This window comes from Macaca mulatta, chromosome 1, assembly GCF_049350105.2.
Source record: "Macaca mulatta isolate MMU2019108-1 chromosome 1, T2T-MMU8v2.0, whole genome shotgun sequence".
In the NCBI taxonomy this organism is placed as follows: Eukaryota; Metazoa; Chordata; class Mammalia; order Primates; family Cercopithecidae; genus Macaca; species Macaca mulatta.
The window spans coordinates 211,645,828-211,667,378 of NC_133406.1; the positions used below are offsets into that span (position 1 = coordinate 211,645,828).

A 21,551-nucleotide genomic window follows, 5' to 3' on the forward strand; every position below is an offset into this window, starting at 1 on the left:
GGAGGCCGAGACGGGCGAATCACGAGGTCAGGAGATCGAGACCATCCTGGCTAACACGGTGAAACCCCGTCTCTACTAAAAAAATACAAAAAACTAGCCGGGCGAAGTGGCGGGCGCCTGTAGTCCCAGCTACTCGGGAGGCTGAGGCAGGAGAATGGCTAAACCCGGGAGGCGGAGCTTGCAGTGAGCTGAGATCCGGCCACTGTACTCCAGCCTGGGCGACAGAGCGAGACTCCGTCTCAAAAAATAAAAAATAAAAAATAAAATAAAATAAAATAGAGCTGAGAGCCGATCAGGTTGCAGGAGTTCACCAGCGAAGAGCTAGAGTTAGAAAGTTCTGCAGAGAAGGCCGGGCGCGGTGGCTCAAGCCTGTAATCCCAGCACTTTGGGAGGCCGAGACGGGCGGATCACAAGGTCAGGAGATCGAGACCATCCTGGCTAACACGGTGAAACCCCATCTCTACTAAAAAACACAAAAAACTAGCCGGGCGAGGTGGCGGGCGCCTGTAGTCCCAGCTACTCGGGAGGCTGAGGCAGGAGAATGGCGTGAACCCGGGAGGCGGAGCTTGCAGTGAGCTGAGATCCGGCCACTGCACTCCAGCCCGGGCGGCAGAGACTCCGTCTCAAAAAAAAAAAAAAAAAAAGAAAAGAAAAAAAAGAAAGTTCTGCAGAGAAAGCACAGCTTGCCCAAAGGCCCAGAGAGGAGACGGCAGGCTGTGGGCATTTGAGTCTTTGGGAAGAAGGTCAGGCTGGCCAGATCATAGGATGCAAGGGGAAGTGACACAAAACAAGATGCAGCTGGACAGGCGGGCAGGCGCCAGAGTCAGCAACAGAGCCAAGGGATAAGGACTTCACCCTGAAGGCAATGGGGAGCCTTCAAAGGGTTTTAAACCCTTTGAGTTAAAATGTGTTGTACGAAGATCCCTGGCACCATGAGGGAAGGAGGGAAGGAGGAGGCTGGAGCCTTCCTGCAGGTGAAAGATAGCTGAAGATGGACAGAAGGAGACAGATTAAAGAGTCTCTGAGAGGGCAGACAGGACATTCCAGTATGCAGGAGGGCGACTAGAAGGAGAAAAGGGGGCAGCGGGAGGAAAGAGGAGCATAAGGCACCCCCTGCAACTCTGGCTAACCCAGCCCTGCATGGGGAAGGCCACCCCACACACCCAGCTTAGCTGATGAAAATCATGGAAGGATGGTGGCCTGTCTCCATCAAGCATGATGCTTGTCCTAGGGTTTTTTCTGACACCAGAGCTGGGCAGCAGGCTGTCCAGGAGCTCAGCGTCCCCACCCTGGCCACTGTCACTGCTTCCTGCTAAGTCCCCTCCCCCAGCCCCAGGTAAAATGGAGGAATGCCCAGACAAGCCTTTATTGCCTAACCTGAAACCACTGGGCAGCCGCTCCCTCATTCCTGCCGTCCACAACTCCTGCCACCAAAAGGACAAAATAGCGAGAACACAGCAGAATAAATAACTACCAGGTTTGCAAGGCTGAGAAGGCATGACACACCACCCCTACCCGGAAGCTCCTCGGGCATTCAGGGAGCTGGGCTGACTCTGTCCAGACTGGAGACAAGGGGATATCACATTTATTCTACTTGGGCTTCTGAGTTCATCTCTAAGAGTAACAAAGGGGGCCAGGAACTTTAGAAATTAAGTGATTTGCCAGAGGTCACATGGACAGCAAGTAGCAGAGGCAGAATTTGAACCCCAGATCCCCTAGCTTTAAATCATAGCCTCTGGGGCTTTATAACAACTCTCAAATCCATTTTTTGTTCCCTGGCACTCACAGACATAGCCTTACTTTACAAGGTACTTGCTATCTACCAAAAGTGCCATACACCATTATCATGAAGGCTATGAGGCAGAGAAGGAAACTGAGGCATCAAGAATGGGAGTAACCTGCTCTAGGCCTCACTCCCAAACTTCAGTTCCTGACAGTCCTCCTGTTGGCAGGGCTTGGGGCTTGTGAGTGTTCTTGAAACCAAAGCGACGGTGGTAGGAGCCGGGGTGGGGCGCATACAGTACCCCTTGGGTTTGATCTCACGGTGGGAGGGGAAGGCAAAGTTGCTGCAGGACAGGGAGAGAAGTTGGGGAGGATGGGGAGGGAGGTCGCCTTGGGCGTCCTTTCTGGCACGGGGGAGGTCAAAGCTAAAGCTTTGCCCTATGGCTCCGGAGAGCTGCAGGGCGAGGCCCAAGCGCTGGCCACTACGCGGCAGCCACTGGAGTTCCGGCCCAAGACACCGGAGGCGGCATTAGGGCCGCGAACGCGATCCCGGGGAGGTCAGTTGTCTGTGGCTGGCGACCGCGAGGAGGCGGCTCCGCTCCGGCACGTGTCTCGGCTCGGATCCCGCCCCGGGCGTCTCCCGGCTACCCGCAGCCCGCGGAGCAGCTCCACCGGTGGCGAGGGTGGGGGAGGTCACCGGGAGCAGGGCCCCGAAACTCCGCGGGAAGGAGCCGTGATCTAGGATCCCAGGCCTCAGGGTGGGATGCAGGACACGCACACGCACACACACCGAAACACCGTCCACACTCCGACGAGCACACGGACACACAAACACAGGCTCCGTATACATACATTCAGCTGCGCTAACACACACGCGCACGCACACCAAAAGACACCAGACTCCGAAACACACCCGGAGAACGCGACCACACAGCAGACAAGCGCGGAGCCACACGCTCACACTCACATTCACTCACGCACACACCTGGCGGTCCCGGCCGGCCGGGAGGCCGCCCAAAGTTGCGGGCTCCACCGAGGGAGTGTCCCGGGCGTCCCCAGCGCGTCCTGCGCGCCAAGGGAGGGGGCGCCGTCCCCCGACAGCGAGCCAGGCCCTGCCCGCGCCCCGACGTCGCAGCCCAGCCCGGGGACAGCCCCCGCCCGGCCGCCCGGGGCGCAGCCGCAGCCGGGCCACCGCAGGAGCGCCCGCCGGCCCAGCCCTCCCCTCTCCGCCCGCCGGCCCCTCGCCGGGCCCCCGCTAGCCCCGGCGCCCCGCAGCCCAGGCGCCGCCTCGGATCAGCAGCCCGCCAGCGCCGCGCGGAACTTGCGAAACAACAAACAGTCCGACATGCCCGAGGCGGCGGCTGCGGGGCCCGGTCCTCCCCTGAGCCTCGGGCCCTGCCCGACCCGGGCTGCCCAGGGGGCGCCGCCGCGACAACTTGTTCCGGCCCAGCGCGCCACACACGCGCACACGCACACGCGCGCACACACGTCCTGCCACCGCCCCCTCGGGCGGCCCCGGGCCCAGGGCACACTCGCAGCCGCGGCCCAGGCGCGCTCCACACTCGCAACATTCCTGGACGCGCAGCCAGCACACACGAACACATTCGCACACACTCACATCCGCTCCAGACTCGCTCCCACACACGCATTCCCGGCACACTTGGCATTCACTCGGACCCACGCGGCCCCCGGCGGCACACACCACATATCCCAGGCACTCCCCGCACGTACACAGCGCACGGACACACACGTTCCGGACCCGTTCCCACGCCTTCACACATGTACACGGATCTCAAAAGCACACACGCCACACACGGGTTCCCGGATCCACACTCAGGCGGGATCCAGAGAGCACCCCCGGCCACAGGCATAACACAAACACACAACCCATTCTCAGACACAAAACAAACAGCACTCCCAGCCACTGCATGCAAAATACAAACAAATGCAACACATTAGCAGATACAACTCCCGCAACACAACCAAACTCAGATACACACACAACCCACTTGGCCACACAAACACTACACACTGGCAGACCCACAAGACACTCAGCGCACACCCAATGCCTCGATGCACACAACATTCACCCCCAACATACTCGCAGACACACATCACCTTTTCTTGCGCACAGAACTCAGGGACACACAACATTCGCAGTCACGCAACACCCCGGGCACACAATCGCCCATCCTACGCTCAGACACACACCGGGAGCACGCTCGTAACGCCTGGTCACTCAACACTCACACTTTCTTCCGAGCTACGCCACGGGCCCCGAGGCTCGGCGGGGCAGGCTCGGTCCGGCCGCCGCGCGCTTACCTGCCGGAGTCTCGGTCTCCGGCGCGCAGAGCTGGAAGGTGAGCGCCAGCACGAGCGCCTGGGCACTGGCCATGGTTGGAGCGCCGCCGCCCGTCCCGGGGCCCGGCGCGGGGGACGCCGCCGCCGGAGCCCGAGCCCAGCCAGAGGCGAGCCGGAGCCCTAGCTGGAGCGGAGCGGCGCGGCGCGGAGCGGGACTGGCGCCGAGTCCAGAGCGGGAGCCGGAGCAAGCGGGGCGCTGACGTCAGGCCCGGCCGCGGGTTCGGCGGTCTCGCGGCGCTCCCTGCTGGCCGCGGCGGGTGCTGCAGGCGGGTCCGGCCGCTCGCTAGCCCCGGCGCGCCCCTCCCCCGCTCCCGCATCCTCCCGGCCATGAGGCCCAGCGGCTGGGCCTGGACGCCCACGGACCTCTCCACGGACCGGGCACCAACACTGCCAGGCGAGCACGCTCATGGCCCACGCCTAGCTCCCGTACAGCGCTCTCAGGGAGTGACCCAGGGACACCCGGCCTCTGTCCCATCCGATGCCTGAATCCCTTCTACCTTGGCGCCTTCAAATGCGTGTTCTACATACCTCCAGGAACAGGGCGCTCGCTCATCACCTGCCAAGAGCGGTGGTTGGGGCTTTGGAAACGCCGGCTTTTAGAAAGTTTATCGTTTCACGACGTGCAAGTCTACCACCCTCACTAACCCTCACTGGTCCTACTCTATCCTCAGGCTACACAGGTTAAATATATTTGGGCCTCTACCCAGAACAAGCCCTTGAACTGTGATCAGCAAACTCGTTGCTCATTACTATGTAAGACCGGGTACCTTCTATGTGTTTTACCCACGTGGACTCATTTAATCATCATATATTAGGTATGCAACAATTATATTGCATAGATACTGTTATGCAACAGGATTTGGCAGCACCAAGATTTGAATCAAGGTTGTTTGGTTTGAATTAAATAGGGGCTGAGACCTGCCTCCCATCCAGACACCTATTCATTCAACAAATATTTACTAGGGTCTATTCATTTATTCTACAATTACTATAGGCTACGGTAGAGATATAAAAGAGACAAAAATTCCCTACTCTCATGGATCTTACATTCCAGTGGGAAAACAAGAAGAGTAAACAACTAAAAAAAAAAAAAAAAAAAGCAAACCCTCTGGTGTATGTCCCTTATCACGGTCTCATATACCAGGAAATTTGAGAGTGGTGGGGGGACAGGGAAGGGAAGGGGAATTGTTGCAATCTCAAACAGAGCATGGGCTATATGATGAATACATTATCTGTCTCCACCTCTAGAAATAAGCTCCCTTGGGGAAAGACTCATCTTGTATTTCAGTGCCCAGTATCTGGCATTATTTTATTTTATTTTATTTTATTTTATTTTATTTTATTTCGAGATGGAGTTTCACTCTTGTTGCCCAGGCTGGAGTGCAATGGCGCGGTCTTGGCTCACTGCAACCTCCGTCTCCCAGACTCAAACGATTCTCCTGCCTCAGCCTCGCAAGTAACTGGGATTACAGGCAGCCACCACCACGCCTGGCTAATTTTTGTCTTTTTAGTAGCGACAGGGTTTCACCATGTTGGCCAGGCTGGTCTGGAACTCCCGACCTCAGGTGATCCACCTGCCTCCGCCTCCCAAAGTGCTGGGATTACAGGCATGAGCCACTGCGCCCAGCCTCTGGCATGTAACTGATGCTCAGTAAATACTGAATGGATGGAATGAATGAAAAGCAAATGGTCCTAGCCTTCATGAAGCTTACATTCTAGTGGGAGAGCCCAACAGCAAACATGTACGTAAATATATCATTACCATCTAATATATGCATGCTAAAGGAAACGAGGGAGTATACTGATAGATAGGGAAGGGGCGTCTCCTTTAAATAAGTGGTCCAAGAGTGCTTTGCTGTACAAGTGACATGGTGCCATTTGAACTGAGACCTGAAGTATGAGAAGGAGATAACCTCATGCAAATCAGTGGGGAGGAACATTGCAGTCAGAGGGGCCTGTGCAAAGGCAGAAGCTGGTGGGTACAAGCAGCTGCAAGGAAGCCAGGCAGCTGGCATGGAGTGAGTCGGGGGCAGAAGGGAGCCAGGTGCAGCTGAATAAGTCAGCAGGGTCTGTAGGTCAGGCAAGAAACTATGAGCAAGGAAGGGGCTTGAGGTTCAACCCTAAGAGCAACGAGTGGCCACTGAAGTGGAGTAATTAAGCAGAAGAGTAGTAAGGAGTAATAAGTTCTGATCTCTGGGTTTTGTTTTGTTTTGTTTTGTTTTAACAGCTCCAGCTAGAAAGACTGCTGAAGTAGGGAAAGTCATGGGCAGATGGGTCTGACCCCTGGGCAGTGACACTGAACAGAGCATAGGAGTTCAAGGTATATGGAGGCCCTCCCTGTGCCCTGCCCCCTCTCCTAGCTGGCTTCATGCTGAGATGGGCACACCTTGAAGCTGCCCTGGGGCTGGAGGAGGTAGAGTTGAGCTGAGAGTTCCTGGGCTCTTAGTCTCCTCTCTTGTGAGAGCTGATGAGCTCCACGCTGAATTAGGAAAGGGACCAAAAGACACAGAGCAGGCAAGAATCGGACACAGATAATTAAATAGGGAGAGGGAGGCAGAAGCAAGAAGAAATCAAGGGGAAACCTTAGGGAAGAAACTAAGATATAAAGATGCTGGAGCAGAGAGGAGCCAGAGGGGCCCATCCAGAAAAGGAAACTCAAGGAGAGAAGACCAGTGAACAGAAGAAACAACCAAGGGTGCTGTTTGCAGAGGACTCTTGAGGAAGCCTCATAACAGTTTTACCAGTGATCCCATTTTACAGGTGTGGAAACTGAGGTTCAGAGAGCATATGACACTTGCCCAAGATCACACAGCTAGTAAAAGGAGGGTGGGCCCCAGGTTTGAACCCAGAGCCGACTGATTCCACATTCCTTTGCTCTTTGCGCAGGGGAAAACGGCAGAGACTATAATGGAGGGAGAAAGAGAATACAAGCAACAGGTAGACAGATGAGAAGAGGACACTCTGCTTTACTTTTAAAGACAACAAACTTCGGCCAGGCACAGTGGCTCATGCCTGTAATCCCAGCATTTTGGGAGGCAGAGGCGAGGTCAGGAATTTGAGACCAGCCTGACTAGCATGGTGAAACCCTGTCTCTACTAAAAAATAAATAAATAAATACAAAAATTCACCGGACGTACTTGCGGGCACCTGTAATCCCAGCTACTCGGGAGGCTGAGGCAGGAGAACTGCTTGAACCTGGGAGGCGGAGGTTGCGGTGAGCCAAGATCATCCCACTGCACTCCAGCCTGGGCGACGAGAGTGAAACTCTTGTCTCAAAAATAAAAAATAAAAACCCACAAACTTCTATAATCCTTGAAAGAAGGAAATTCCTGGCCCAGAGTGACCAGCCCAAATCTAAGGAAAAGGAGATGGCACCACAGACAGTTCTAGGCCATGAGGAAATTCTATTACCTGCAATTCATGGAATATTTATGACACCTACCCTGTGCCAGGCTCATATCGGGTGCTGGTGTCATAGAGATAAACCAGACATGGCTCCACTCTTGCCTGGAGCAGGGAATAAATAAGAGACGATGTACTAAAGGCCATAACACAGCTCCAGAGAAAACACAAAGGCAGCAGCAGATGACCTAGGGAGTTGTGAAACATCAGAGAAATGACATCTGAACCTGGAGTTTTCGAGGCAGTGAAGAGCATTTCAGGCAGAAGGAGTGGCCTGAAAAAAGGCAGGAGACACACTGGGGAAGATGGGTATCAAATGCAGCTGGATCACAGGCTATGCACGGTCCAGCAGGAGAAGGTGAAGCTGGAAACACAGCGTGGGAGTCAGAGTGCAAAGAATCTTGAATGCAAGGCCAGGAAATTGGACTTCAACCCCTCAGTCAATAGTCCTCAAACTATGCCCCTGCGAGAACCCAGATGGCCTAGACTAAAAGTGAGGGCTATCGGGATGCATAGGAGGCTACAGTCCAGCCCCAAGGAGAAGGACTTGCTGGATGATTCTTCAGGCTTCCTGACTGGGCTCCCCAGAAATTCAGAGGAGCCAGTTTGGTGAAGAAGAGAATGTCGACATCTCAATGTCACCTAGGGAGTCTTACAACAGAAGGTTATGTTGTACTTCCCAGCTCAAATAGGCCTATGTGTCACTGGGGAAAAGGATAAGCAGGACTGGTCATCGTGTGTGTGCCCATAAATGTGGGGCCAAGCCTTTCCCCCACAATGGGACACCAACTTTCTCTAATAATCAAAACAAGTACAGACATTTAGTGAGCACAAATTATGAGCCAGACCCTAGTCTGAGAGTTTTATGTGTGATATTTCTCATTTAATCACAATAACCCCCGATAATATTTATCAAATGCTTCCATGTGCCAAGCATTGTACAAAATGCTTCAAGTGGATAATATCTCACTTGACCCACACAACTATCTTGAAACAGATAACTAGTATTCCTTCCATTTTAAAAATAAGGAAATGAAGACACAGAGGCCTGGTGACTTGTCAGAAATCAAATGACTGGAAAATGACAGAGCTAGGACACAAAGCCAGATTTGTCCGAATCTAGCTCACAGCACTTTGCTGTGCTCTCTCCCTCAGAGGAAAGGCTTGGCGATGGCAAGCTTCAAGTCAATAAAATCCAGAGAAAGGAACTCTTCCTTATCCTTCAAAGCCCTGGCTCAGTATCTTAAAACCTGTTTCCTGGGACACCTGCATCAGAATATTCTTGGGAGCTTGTAAGGATGTAGATTCCTGGAACCCCCATCCGCAAGATTCTAATTCAGTAGGTCTAAGATGGGACCTCGGATTATTTTTATGCACACAGAAGATTTTGAATCACAGGGCTGGCTCCAACAGCACCTCCTCCATGAGCCCCCACCTCACCCCACTCCATCCCAGAGCACCTCTCTTCAGACTACAGCATTGCACTCTGGCATGAGCCACAGCTCATCTGGGGTTTTAGTAATGTTCATGTCTTCCCTACACCAAAAATAAGACTAGATCCTTCATGGGGCTACACCTTTTTACAAGCATTTTCCAGTGTTCCACTTAATCCCTTTCTACACTGTGAGCATTTTGAGAGGGGGCCCTTCTCCTTGTGATTCCCGTCTCATATCTGAACAGAGTTTTTTACAATGCGTTCAGAGTTTCACTTGCCCATGGTGGCCAAGCTAGGAAGTGGCAGGGCTAGGATTTGAACCTAAGTTTTCTAACTCCAAGCCCCGTATTCCTGCCTCCACAGCAGATTTCCTGTACTCTCCTCAGTGTAGGGAAGTAAGCTTTGCCTCCCTATGCCGTTACATGGTAGTGGAGATTAAATTAGATAATAGCTTAAAGAGCCTGGCTCGGTGAGCACTCAATATATTATGTGGAGAAGGGTAAACTGAGGCCAGGGAGAGTAAATGATTTCCTCCAAATCAAACACCAAACTGCAGGCTGTAGACACGGCTATGGGCCAGCCCCAGACTCTCCTTGTTGAGAGAGCAGCTTTGGCGGCCTCGCAAGCTCCGCACCCCCGGACACACACGCACTCTAGCGAGGCGCCACCACGTGGGCAGCGGAGGAAGGAAACGCCCTTCAAAGGGAGCGTTCGGGAGTGGTCACCCAGCGGGGCGGGGCGGGGCGCAGGCGCGCAGTCGCTGGAAGATGACGTAGCCGGGGGCGTCAGGCTCTGTGTTGGTTGGAGGCAGCATGTGGGTCTGCAGCACGCTGTGGCGGGTGCGAACCGCCGCCCGGCAGTGGCGGAGGCTGCTCCCAGCTTCTGGCTGTCACGGACCTGCCGCCTCCTCCTACTCTGCATCCGCCGAGCCTGCCCGGGTCCGGGCGCTTGTCTATGGGCACCACGGGGATCCGGCCAAGGTCGTCGAGTAAGAGACAGCGCCGAAACCGGGGAAGGGGACTGGGGTTTCTGGAGGGCTTTAAGACGAGCTGTCGACTGGGAAGAGAGGGACAGGGTCCGAGGAAGGGGGCAGAGAATAGCAAGACGAAGCCGAAGCCCAGGGCGCTTTGGGTAGCTCAGAAAGACCGTACTTGAAGGTAGCTAAAGACCCGAGAAGCAGTTATCAGGGTATGAATGGCTGATGTTTATTGATCGAGTATTGTGTCAGGCAATCGCTTGTTTAAATGAATGCTCTCATTTAATTGTCACAACAGTGTTTTGGGGTAGTTACTTGATTTATCCCCATTTTGCAGATGAAAACTGAGGCAGAAGAGGTAAAATCACTCGTCCAAGGTCACACAGCCAGTCAGCGGCAAAGTCAGAATTTAAACCTATGTCTGACTGACTGACCTGCCTGAGTTCTTACTCTTCTATTATGATTTTTTGGAAGAAGTTTTCAGAATACTTTTACGTCCATTTGGATCTTCACTTGTCAGTAAAGAGTAGGTCATAGACCATTGTTTCCAGAGGGCAGGGGACTTGCCCAGAGTGATATCGCTGATAAGTGATTGGAACGGGACTGGAATCCATGGCTTCTGATTCCAAACTCATGTGAGTTTCTCTTCACTCCACCGTATATGCATCTTGGCTTATAAAAAGAGCTGCTTTGGTGCCATACAGACCCAAGTATCTATGTTTGGTCAAATATAGGCTCAACCTCTTACTAGCTGTTTGGTCTTAGAGAAGTCACTCAACCTCACGTTACTTTTATGACTTTGTCTTCCTAAAATTCTGTTGGATCTTATTTCATGCTTTGTGCATGTGGTTGATAAAAACAGTATGTCAGTTGCCAGCCATTATAAATCTGCACATAAATAGCCATTCAGAAGGGCTATCGGGCCACTGAAGTGGAGCTAAGGCAAAAGCACAGGTCTGAGAATCAGAATACTTGGGGTCAAATCCTTGTCCTAGCTTTGCATTTGGCAAGTTACTGAGGTTCTCTGAGCCTTGGTTTCATCATCTTTAAAAATGGAGACAGTACAGACAAAGTTCATAGTGGTAATCAGCTAAGATCTGTGCAGTGCTCTCCACCAAAAAACACCTGCATACTCTTGTGCAGTACCTTCTTTTTAACTCTTTGGTTCCCAGCAAATTGTTTGATTATTTTCCAAAGGATAGGCAAATGTGGCATTACTTTAATGGTTAAAATTCGGGCTAGAGCTGGTCACAGTGGCTCACACCTGTAATCCCAGCACTTAGGGAGGCTGAGGCGGGTGGATCACCTGAGGTCGGTGGATCACCTGAGATCACGAGTTCTAGACCAGCCTGGCCAACGTGGCGAAACCCCATCTCTACTAAAAATACAAAAAAATTAGCCAGGCTTGGTGGTGGGCGCCTGTAATCCCCGCCGCTCAGGAGGCTGAGGCAGGGGGATCACTTGAACCGCGGAGGCGGAGGTTGCAGTGAGCCGAGATTGCACCACTGCACTCCAGCCTGGGTGACAGAGCGAGACTCCATCTCAAAAAAAAAAAAAAAATTCAAGCTAGATGTTTTGACAGGTTGTGAGGATAAGCCTCAGATAAATTCAAGGTCATGCAATCAGCCTAGCCACATCCAGCATTACAGAAATTGAAAAGAATGTCAAGAAGACACATCAGTCAGTAAACTCCAAATTGTATGTGGATCGCAGGTAATAAAGCACTGTGTCAGGGAAGACGTCTCACTAAGGACTGTGTTGTAAGGAACTGGTACAGCTCTGATGAACACTCCTCCATTTCCAGGAACGTACACCAAATGAGAACAACATAGTGTCTCTCCCACGGACTTGCAGTTTGTGTCTGCAGCAGGACCTGCTACAAAACAGGTGCTCCTAAAATGTTAGTTCAATCTAAATCTAAATTTCCGGAAAAAGTGTACCTGTTATTAAGTTCGGCTGTGGTGATGAGGAAGGCCTGGAAAAGTTCAGCTGAATGCAGTTGCCTCCTAATTGATTCCCTCCTCTTGGAGAGCCAAAGAAGCTGAAACAGACTGGTCTGTTTGCAGATGCCACTTGGGAAAAAAATAAATAAATAAAAAGACAGCTTCTATTATTTCCTTCTGTGGAACTTCAGTAATTTCCCTCTAGTTCAAAACATGATACTTCCGGCCAGGCGCGGTGGCTCATGCCTGTAATCCCTGCACTTTGGGAGGCTGACGTGGGCAGATCATGGCGAAACCCTGTCTCTACTGAAAATACAAAAATTAGCTGGGTACGGTGGTGCACGCCTGTAGTCCCAGCTACTCGGGAGACTGAGGCAGGAGAATTGCCTGAACCGGGAGGCAGAGGTTGCAGTGAGCCGAGATCGCACCATTGAACTTTAACCTGGATGACAGAGCAAGACTTCCTCTCCAAAAAAAAAAAGATACTTCCATAAAGCATTATATTCAACTTTGGCTTCACAGCACAGTCACCATTTGTAGTGCTTTTATTTTTTGTATTTGCCCACATAAAATATCAGACAGCTTTTATTTTTTATATATTTATTTATTTATTTTGAGATGAGAGCAAGCCATGTTGCCCAGGCTGGTCTTGAACTCATGGGCTCAAGGGATCCTCCTGCCTCAGCCTGCTGAGTAGCAGGGATTGCAGGTGTGTACCACCACACCCAGCTTGACCTGTAGTGCTTTTAGAAACTACCGTACATATTCCTAGGCCCCACTCCTGAGGTACTTAGTAGGTCTGTGCTGGCTTGGAGCATCTGTTTTTTTCAAAGCTCTCCAGGTGTCTCTGCTGCCCAGGCCAGGCTTGAGAACCACTGCCCTATGGATAGATTGTCAGACAAGCAGTAATTCTCTCCGTGCTCCAGAAGGGCAACTTTCCTTTCTGACCCAGATTCAGGTGGCTTTACTTGTTCTCATATGGACTGAAGCCAGAGACTGGGATTCTCTTTGTAGTCATGTCTTCGAGGTTTAGGGTAACCACACTGTCACAGAAAGAATCAGGTGTCCTTTACACATCCTGGTAACTAGGTGTCTGGGTCAGGTTACACCAGGTAGGGGTCATGGGACTACCTAGAGTCTGAACAGAGCATTCTCAGAACTAGTGTGGTTTGTGATGCTTGCGCTGTGGGCCACACCTCTGCAAGCAGGAGGGAAGGAATGAGGAACAGCCTGCTCAGGTCTGACTTCTCAAAAGGAGGCCTCCAGGTTTCTCCTGTTCTCACATCCCTGTTTTCATTCCTGTTTGTCTCCAAACATTGCTGCTGTTCTCTCCTAAGCCATTTTCCCCTGTTGCTTAATTTCTTTCCCTTTCTTCCAAAATGGGGTCCCCTAAATAAGTATTTGGGCCTTTTTTATTTAAAAGATTAAACTGCGGATCTAAGTAAAGACTGTGCAGAAGAATGACAAACATTCGAGAAATTTCAGAGTTCTCCATAGCCACTGTCCCTTGTGCAGAGTTCTAGATTCCCTATCAGATAGTTCCCAGAAACCCAGGGGCCATGGATGGTGGCTCATGCCTGTAATCCCAGAACTTTGGGAGGCTGAGGCGGGCAGATCACCAGAGGTCAGGAGTTCGAGACCAACATATCAAAACCCTGGCTCTACTAAAAATACAAAAATTAGCCGGGCACAGTGGTACGTGCCTGTAATCCTAGCTACTTGGGAGACTGAGGCAGGAGAATCGCTTGAACCCAGGAGGCAGAGGTTGCAGTGAGCTGAGATAGCACCACTGCACTCCAGCCTCGGCGACACAGTGAGATTCTGTCTCAAAAAAAAAAAAAAAAAAAATGATAGTTCCCAGAAACCCTTAGTTCTTCTCTTGCCTTCTTTTTTTCCTGAAAGTCCCCTCAGAACTTTACCATTCTCTGGATCTTCTGGTGAAACCAGCTTTCATTTATTGAAAAGCTGTATAGCAAGCATTGGGCTAAATGCCGCCTATATATAAATCACAACAATCCAGTTTGATTATCGTTACTTCCACTTTACAGATAACGAAATTGAAGCTCAAGTAGATTGAAAGGCACTTATCCAAGATCATACAGCTAGGATGCCCCTTCTTTATTAAAAGTCCTTGATATAGACATAGGCCTGAGGAAACAATGGCAGTCACCTCAAATTATTTTTTAAATAAACTTTAAAAAATATATTAAATAAAATATATAGATGGGGTTTCACCATGTTGCCCAAGATGATCTCAAACGCCTGAGCTCAAGCGATCCTCTTGCCTCAACCTCCCAAGGTCTCAAATGATTTTTGAGAATGAGATGGACTATAAAATTGGGAAAAAGCTTAGAAGAGAAGGTGAAATTGTAGGTCATTCAGGTAACCCCAAGTTCCTATGCTATAGAAAGGGCAGCCCCAACCTTGGGAAACTTTAGAAATACCATTCTCTGTCTCTTCCCCTTTTCAGGATCCCAAGGCTTTTGTAAAACAGCATCCTGATCATCTTGGCTTTCTCACCTGCCTGCTGCTAGTACAAAAATGAAAATGAGCTAGAAAACCCGTGGACGTATACCCATTCTGTCTTTTTGTTTTTGTTTCTTTTTTGAGATAGAGTCTGGCTCTGTCCCCCAGGCTGGAGTGCAGTGGTGCGATCTTGGCTCACTGCAACCTCCACCTCCCAAGTTCAAGTGATTCTCCTGCCTCAGCCTCCTGAGTAGCTGGGATTACAGGTGCGTGCCACCATGCCCAGCTAATTTTTTTTATTTTTAATAGAGGCGGGGTTTCGCCATGTTGGCCAGGCTGGTGTTGAACTACGCCTCAGGTGATCTGCCCACCTCAGCCTCCCAAAGTGCTGGGATTACAGGTGTGAGCCACTGCGTCCAGCCTCCCCATTCTGTCTTAAGCCAGATAGACTTTGGAGGAGCAGGTGGTGGGGCCCCAGGCTATCCATTCTCACTATAGGGCACTGTTTACTCTCAGGAATTTCTTCTTTTTACAGTTAATGTAAAGCAAAACTGCAGGTGACTTGATTGTTAAACCCAAATTTTAGTACTTTGGGGGAAAAAAATCGCATTCTGGGTTTGGTGCTCTGTTTAGAGCCCTTTATTGTGGCCATGAATGGCGTGGGAACAGAACGCATGGATGTAGTAAGTTGGCCAGCATGTATTCTTTGAGAGTTTACTGAGTGCAAGCCACTGAGGGTACAGAGTTGAATCTGTTGTGGTCGTTACCCTCAGAGCCTCACAGCCTAGTCCAGGAGAAAGGCCACCATCGTCCAGTGGTGCAAATGCTGTGATGGGATATGTTCAGAGTGCTGTGGACACCCAGAAGAGGGGTGCCTAACCCCCTCGGGGTAGTCAGAGTGTTCTCTGAAGAGACAGGGTGTAAACTGAGTGCCCCAGAGATCCAGTGAGCAGGAAAGTGGAGAAACGTCCCAAGCAGAGGAACCTACATGTGCAAAGACCCCGAGGGAAGAGAAAACATGGTGTGTCTGATCGGTCCGTATTTGTTGACTGCCCACTGTGCACTCATATGTATGTGAGAAAGGTGTCTGCTGAAACCAGCTCAGAGGGGACTACCCTCAGATCACAGGGCTCAAGCCTAAGCAGATTCCACATTCTATAACTCGTACATTACCTTCCATCGGGCCTTCAGACTAGGCTGTGGAGTTTAGGGCCAAGCCGTGCTACCCTGATTTTCTCATTGTTGCCGCTGAAGGTGAAAGCTGCAGGCACACCCCCAGGAATTACACAAAAGACTGGGGTTTTCCCTCCGTCCAGAGAGGCCGGGAGGAAAGCTGCCCCTCGGTGCCACTCCAAGTTGTCTCTTGCCCTCTCCTAGCAGCTCTCTGGGATGAACTGGCCTTTCCCACCCTGGGTGAGGTGGGAGGGGTCCTCATTTTAGAGAAGAAAAAGCAAAGATGATACGAGGTAAACCTGTGACTTGGGATGTTTCTTGCCTGTGTTCCAGTCCCACCTCTGCCACCAATTATGGCAGTAAGGAAATCACGTTAGTCTCCAATTATCTTCAGCTACTCCTTGATAAAATGAAGAGTGACCAGGGTCAGCAGTGGTAAATACGGGTATGTGTGCTGTCCCCACGCAGACCTTCACAGTTCCTTTCTATAGACCTCAAAACGTACACTCGTCTTTATCACATTCTCCCCAGACAACGCTCTTCCTGCCAAGACAAGATGGGCCCTCAGCATCCTTCTCAGCATAACACTGCAGCCATGGAAATTATCATGAGACGTGAATCCTCTTTGCTCCAACAATTGTCCAGCTCTGACAATTCTATGAAAGTAGCGCAGGCCTTGACTGCCTGCTCACCAGTGGTTGTTCCAGCAGCCTCCAGGGAGCAATGGTTTGACTTGAAATCTGGGATCCTGGGCACAAGATTTCACCAGGGACCCTCCCTTGGCCCTTGGTTGGTTACACAATCAATAGCCCTCCCAGCCTCCAGCCAGACAGGAACTGCATGGTTGTGTTTTTACCTGTCAAAGAGATCCAAGCAGCTTGCAGGCAGGCAGGGACTGTGCAAGCTGAGTGACAGACACTGCAACTCCCTTGTAGTGGAGTGTCAGCAGATGTAGAATATCATGGGGCCCGCAGACTTTCTGGTCCTCTTAGTTTAGGGAAAGTAGGGGATTGAGAAGGTTTCTTTGCTAACTGGGTAGAAACTTCCAGAAGTTGCCCTAAGTTTCTGATTCCTTCGGTTCAAAATGATTGTGCTAAAGAGCCGAAAAATGAGTCCTGAATGGTGGGAGTCCTGGAAGCCGTAAGAGGTGCAGGGAGGTGTGGTTGTGTCCAGCACACCAAACCACGTGGAACAAAGGAGCTTTGCTCAGGTAAAGGAGCTCTCCCTGAGAGCCCAGGACTCCCTTATTTCCCAGGGAGCCAGGCCCTTACAAGCTGTGAGCTGAGGAACTTCATTCCTTCACAATTGCCTAGTTGTGCCCTGCTTATTAATTATTAGTCAAATCCAGGAACAATGTACCTAGCACACCAGGCATTTCACTGAATCACAGAAGGCAGCTTGGTGACCAGGGGACCGCAGACAGACTGGGGAGGACCACATGAGGGTCAGTTACATTCACTCAGTGCCCTGTGATGACACAAACATTCTTGGTTCTGTACTAAGTAGATGAGAAAGTCTCTGGCTAGTGACAATTTCTCCCTACCTGTTCTTCCTGCTCGAAATGATATTGACCGTTTGATGTGATTGAGTAAAAGATGAAAGATAAGTACAAATGATTGCTAATTAAATGTGGAACGCAGGAAGGATATCTCAGCAGAGCTAGCTAATGCCCACCTTACACAGCAAGTATAACTGTGCCAGTCTCCGGGGTACTGGCCTCTTTTCCCCCCTCTCAAAAGGCTCTTTCTTCTGCCTGCTTTTGTCTCCCTTGTACTTCGTATGGCATCACAGGTGTACAGCCTTGGCCTCAAAGGAGCCATTGTGACCTTATCCAGGCTGGGATCTGTTGATTGAGGACAGTGGCATCCCCTCAAGTTGCATGGCGCCATTACACTCACAGAGGGAGGACGCGAACGGTGTGGGGGAAGCAATTTGAGATCCAGCCAGGCTGGGTTGGGTGCCTCATTTGTACTCCAAAACATAGCCACTGTTTCCTTTAGTGAGTTTTTTTTTTTAAGAACGGGGAAGAAATTGCTGTCATTACACTAGAGGTTTAACTCTTGGAATTCAGACTTGGTCCCTGTTTTCCCTCCTGTCTCAGCAGAATGGTATCCTTGACGACGTGGTTAGCACTGTCTGCGGGAACAGCAGTGTGTGTGGTATTGATGGCATTCCCTGGGGCAGGCCAAGGCTGGCCTCCTGGTGAGAGGCAGCTGGACCCCTTGACCCCCAGGCTTGCAGCAAGCGTGGGGCCAGCCCCCGCCACCATCCACCTGTGTTTGTAGCTTCAACTTAACTTCCCATCTCCTAGACCCTCACCCCTGCTTGGCCCTCTTCACTCTCCTTCCTCCCACTTCAGTGAATCTCAAATGACAGAGCTGCTGGGCTTCCCAGAAGACAAAGAAGAGAACCAGGGGCCCAGAGCATGGTTTCTCAAATTGCTGTTTGGGGCAGGCTGCGCTGTGAAAATATTGTAGTGTTCCCAGCCCGCGTTAAATCTGGAAAGCTCTGGATGACACAGGCCACATGGGTTTCTTTATTCGGGGACTTCTCAGAGCCTTTATGACTAACGTGTAGTCAGAATCTTAGAAAAGGGGCTTAGTAGGCAGCATTTCCCAAACCAATTGGATCCCAGAAAATACCTAACAGCCAGGCGTGGTGGCTCACGCCTGTAATCCCAGCACTTTGGGAGGCCGAGGCAGGTGGATCACGAGGTCAGGAGTTTGAGACCAGCCTGACCAACATGGTGAAACCCTGTCTCTACTAAAAATAAAAAATAAAAATAAAATTAGCTGAGCATGGTGGCATGCACCTGTAATCCCAGCTACTCAGGAGGCTGAGGCAGGAGAATTCCTTGAACCTGGGAGGCAGAGCTTGCAGTGAGCCGAGATTACACCACACCACTCCAGTACGGGTGACAAAGCGAGACTCTGTCTCAAAAAAAAAAAAAAAAGAAAAGGCCGGGTGCCATGGCTCACGCCTGTAATCCCAGCACTTTGGGAGGCCAAGGCAGGCAGATCACAAGGTCAGGAGATCGAGACCATCCTGGCTAACACAGTGAAACCCCGTCTCTACTAAAAATACAAAAAATTTAGCCAGGCGTGGCGGTTTGCTCCTGTAATACCAGCTGCTGGGGAGGCTGAGGCAGGAGAATGGCATGAACCTGAGAGGCGGAGCTTGCAGTGAGCCGAGATCGCGCCACTACGCTCCAGCCTGGGTGACAGAGCAAGACTCTGTCTCAAAAAAAAAAAAGAAAAGAAAAAAGAAATACCTAACAGCATCTCCAAGGAAAATTCAGCACACACAGTGTAGTGAATGCTGGCGTAGTGTTCAACAGCCTGCATTTTGGAGTCTAGCTTAAGATCAAGACTCTTGAGCAAATTATTTCTCTGAGCCTCAGTTTCCTCTGCTTTAAATTTGGGTGATACCACCCTCCACATAGGCATTTTGAGGACTGAACGGCATCATGTATATAAAATGTTAAGCATACTTGGAGCTCAGTAAGCCATCGACATAAGTTGTCATTTCATTGTTGAGTGAAATCACCCAAAATAGGTTTTTCGACTCTCCTAGACTCCACCCACCCAGCCAACTCACAGTTCTATATGTCTAGCCCTGAGCACTGTCTGCTCTGTATCCATACTGCGGGTCACCTGTGTCCCCTCTCCAAATCTACTCTTCCTTCCTCCCTAGCTCAGCATTCAGTTGTCCAAGCCAAAGGCCTGGGAGCCATCAAAGACTTCCCTTCCCTGCCGCCACATGGAACTGGTCACCAAGTGACATTAGTGTGTTTATTTAAAAGATTTTACGTTACTGAATCCTTCTCTCCATTCTCATGGCTCTTATGCATATTACACCTGTTGCCTGGTCTACTCCTGGGTCAGTTTCTTTGTCATTCCCTCCGGCAGGAAAACCTTTTGTCTTTTCTCCATCCACCTTGTAAATGCCTATTTATCCTTCAAATTATGGTATCCTTTCTTCCAAAAACCCTTTTCGAATCTTCTGTTTTCTTCCTCCCACCAGGCTGGACACTGTCAGCCAACTTTAGCACCACAAGCCTCCTTCTGTTACAGCCCTTCTCCCAGTGTTTCCATGGATGCGTTCCCAGTCCATCAAGGCCCTGAGAAGGAGATTTGTTTTATTTTTTTTTTTTTTTCCTGAGACAGGGTCTCCTGTTGCCAAGGCTAGAGTGCAGTGGTCATTCACAGGTGTGATGATGGTACATACTAGCCTTGAACTCCTGAGCACAAGCAACTCTCCTTCCTCAGCCTCCCAAGCAGCTGGGACTACAGATGCATGCTACCATGCCCACCTTTATTCATCATGAAGCCCCTTGGCACAGTATCTGGCACTTTCACTGTCAGTAAATATTTGTTGAATTACATTTACTTGAATTTTCCAAAAAGTTGCTGTCTTCCTTTCAGTGACTCAGTGATTCTTTTCAGAGGTATAACCAGGGAATTGTTTCAAAGGTTTGCTTGGATATTCCCACAACTGATAACAGCTGCCATTTCTTCAGCATCTACTGTGTAGGTACTACCATAAATGCTTTACATACATTAACTCATGTAATCCTGTGAACTGAGTTCTCGTGTTATCCCATTTTACAAGGGAATATTCTGAGGTTTATCTAGCTGATAAATGACCAAGGTAGGATTCAAACCCAGGGCTGCCTGCTTCACTCCAGATCCGTGCTCTACCCATCATCTGTGAACTGAGATCTACCTGTATTCTCATCTTGACCACAGGCATCTAGATTTTTAAGAAGTGTAGTCTCGCTGCACATGTGATGTATATGCCTAGACTGAATGCCCTTAAGGATAATCTCCATCTTTATTTGAGCCCATCTTTCATCTCCATCTTTATTTGAGCCCATCTTTCAGGAGTATTTTCATAAACAGCCTAGAAGGAGGAAGAGCAAGTACAAACAGCTAAGACCCTTTGGTTTGGGCCCTGCCCCTGATTTCCTTAATGACTGGCACTTTTTTTTTTTTTTTTTTTTTTTTTGAGACGGAGTCTCGCTCTGTCACCCAGGCTGGAGTACAGTGGCCGGATCTCAGCTGACTGCAAGCTCTGTCTCCCAGGTTTATGCCATTCTCCTGCCTCAGCCTCCCGAGTAGCTGGGACTACAGGCGCCCGCCACCTCGCCCGGCTAGTTTTTTTGTATTTTGTAGTAGAGACGGGGTTTCACCGTGTTAGCCAGGATGGTCTCGATCTCCTGACCTCGTGATCCGCCCGTCTCGGCCTCCCAAAGTGCTGGGATTACAGGCTTGAGCCACCGCGCCCGGCCAATGACTGGCACTTTTTTTTCTTTTGAAACGGAGTCTCACTTTGTCGCTCAGGTTGGAGTACAGTGGCGTGATCTCCACTTGTTTCAACCTCTGCCTCCCAGGTTCAAGCAGTTCTCCTGCCTCAGCCTCCCAAGTAGCTGGAACTATAGGAACACACCACCACGCCCGGCTAATTTTTGTATTTTTTTTTTTTTTAGTAGAGATGGGGTTTCGCCATATTGGCCCCACTGGTCTCCAACTCCTGACCTCAATTAATCCACCCACCTCGGCCTCCCAAAATGCTGAGATTACAGGCGTGAGCCACCACGCCTGGCCATGACTGGCACTTATGCCACATTTTCTCACTAGTGAGAAATTTATTCAACAGTGTGTTGAGACTAAAAGTTCTCTGCCCTCTGGGAGCTGACAGTCTAACAAGGAGACAGCACATACACACACATTCTGGCTAACAAAACTAGGTGGTAAGTAAAAAGAGCTCTGAACTCAGAGTCTGAAAGACCTGAATCCAAGTCTGCATTTGCATCTGCGGTTCCAAAATCCTGAAAGCTCTGGAAACTGACAGTTTTTTTCTATAACTTATTTGAAGGAAACCTGATCTAACATGAGGTTTTTATGTGGTCTTTATTCATCTCACTTGGCATGAGTATTCCTACATTTTGCTGCAGAAACATTCATGTGTCTGATCACAGGGTGCTGCAGCAGCCCCCAGGGGGTATGTATATAACACATGGCCCCAAGAGTTTCAGAAAAGGGATTGTGAACCTATGTCTTCTCCTGATCAA

At 50.3% G+C, this 21,551-nt stretch overlaps 2 protein-coding genes and 1 long non-coding RNA gene across 54 annotated transcripts in view; 1 reads left to right on the top strand and 2 right to left on the bottom strand.

Annotated features, from left to right (window-relative positions):
- The window catches only part of PTPRU (protein tyrosine phosphatase receptor type U), a 90,429-nt gene extending 86,189 nt beyond the window's left edge, over window positions 1-4,240 (bottom strand). For 24 of the 42 annotated variants that reach the window (XM_077965353.1, XM_077965349.1, XM_077965345.1 and 21 more), the window contains exon 1: window positions 4,045-4,240. In XM_077965353.1, coding sequence (XP_077821479.1) covers window positions 4,045-4,117 — 73 coding nt within the window. In that variant the 5' untranslated portion in view covers window positions 4,118-4,240. Of the gene's footprint in view, window positions 1-2,707; window positions 3,387-4,044 lie in introns of those variants that run through there. The other 18 variants (XM_077965193.1, XM_077965191.1, XM_077965188.1 and 15 more) reach the window with 3 other exon arrangements.
- Window positions 4,241-9,707: 5,467 nt separating this feature from the next.
- The window catches only part of MECR (mitochondrial trans-2-enoyl-CoA reductase), a 38,967-nt gene continuing 27,123 nt past the window's right edge, over window positions 9,708-21,551 (top strand). For 3 of the 11 annotated variants that reach the window (XM_015133245.3, XM_077995771.1, XM_028845826.2), the window contains exon 1: window positions 9,708-9,908. Coding sequence is in view for 6 of the 11 variants with exons in the window: in XM_077995771.1 (XP_077851897.1) it covers window positions 9,733-9,908 (176 nt within the window). In the remaining 5 variants the exon portion in view is untranslated. 11 annotated transcript variants of the gene reach the window in all.
- On the bottom strand, window positions 9,715-18,749 carry LOC144334757 (uncharacterized). The gene is made up of 3 exons (XR_013404951.1): window positions 18,307-18,749; window positions 14,415-14,510; window positions 9,715-11,202 (listed from the first exon to the last, which is right to left on the bottom strand). It is a non-coding gene; the product is annotated as an uncharacterized LOC144334757 (long non-coding RNA).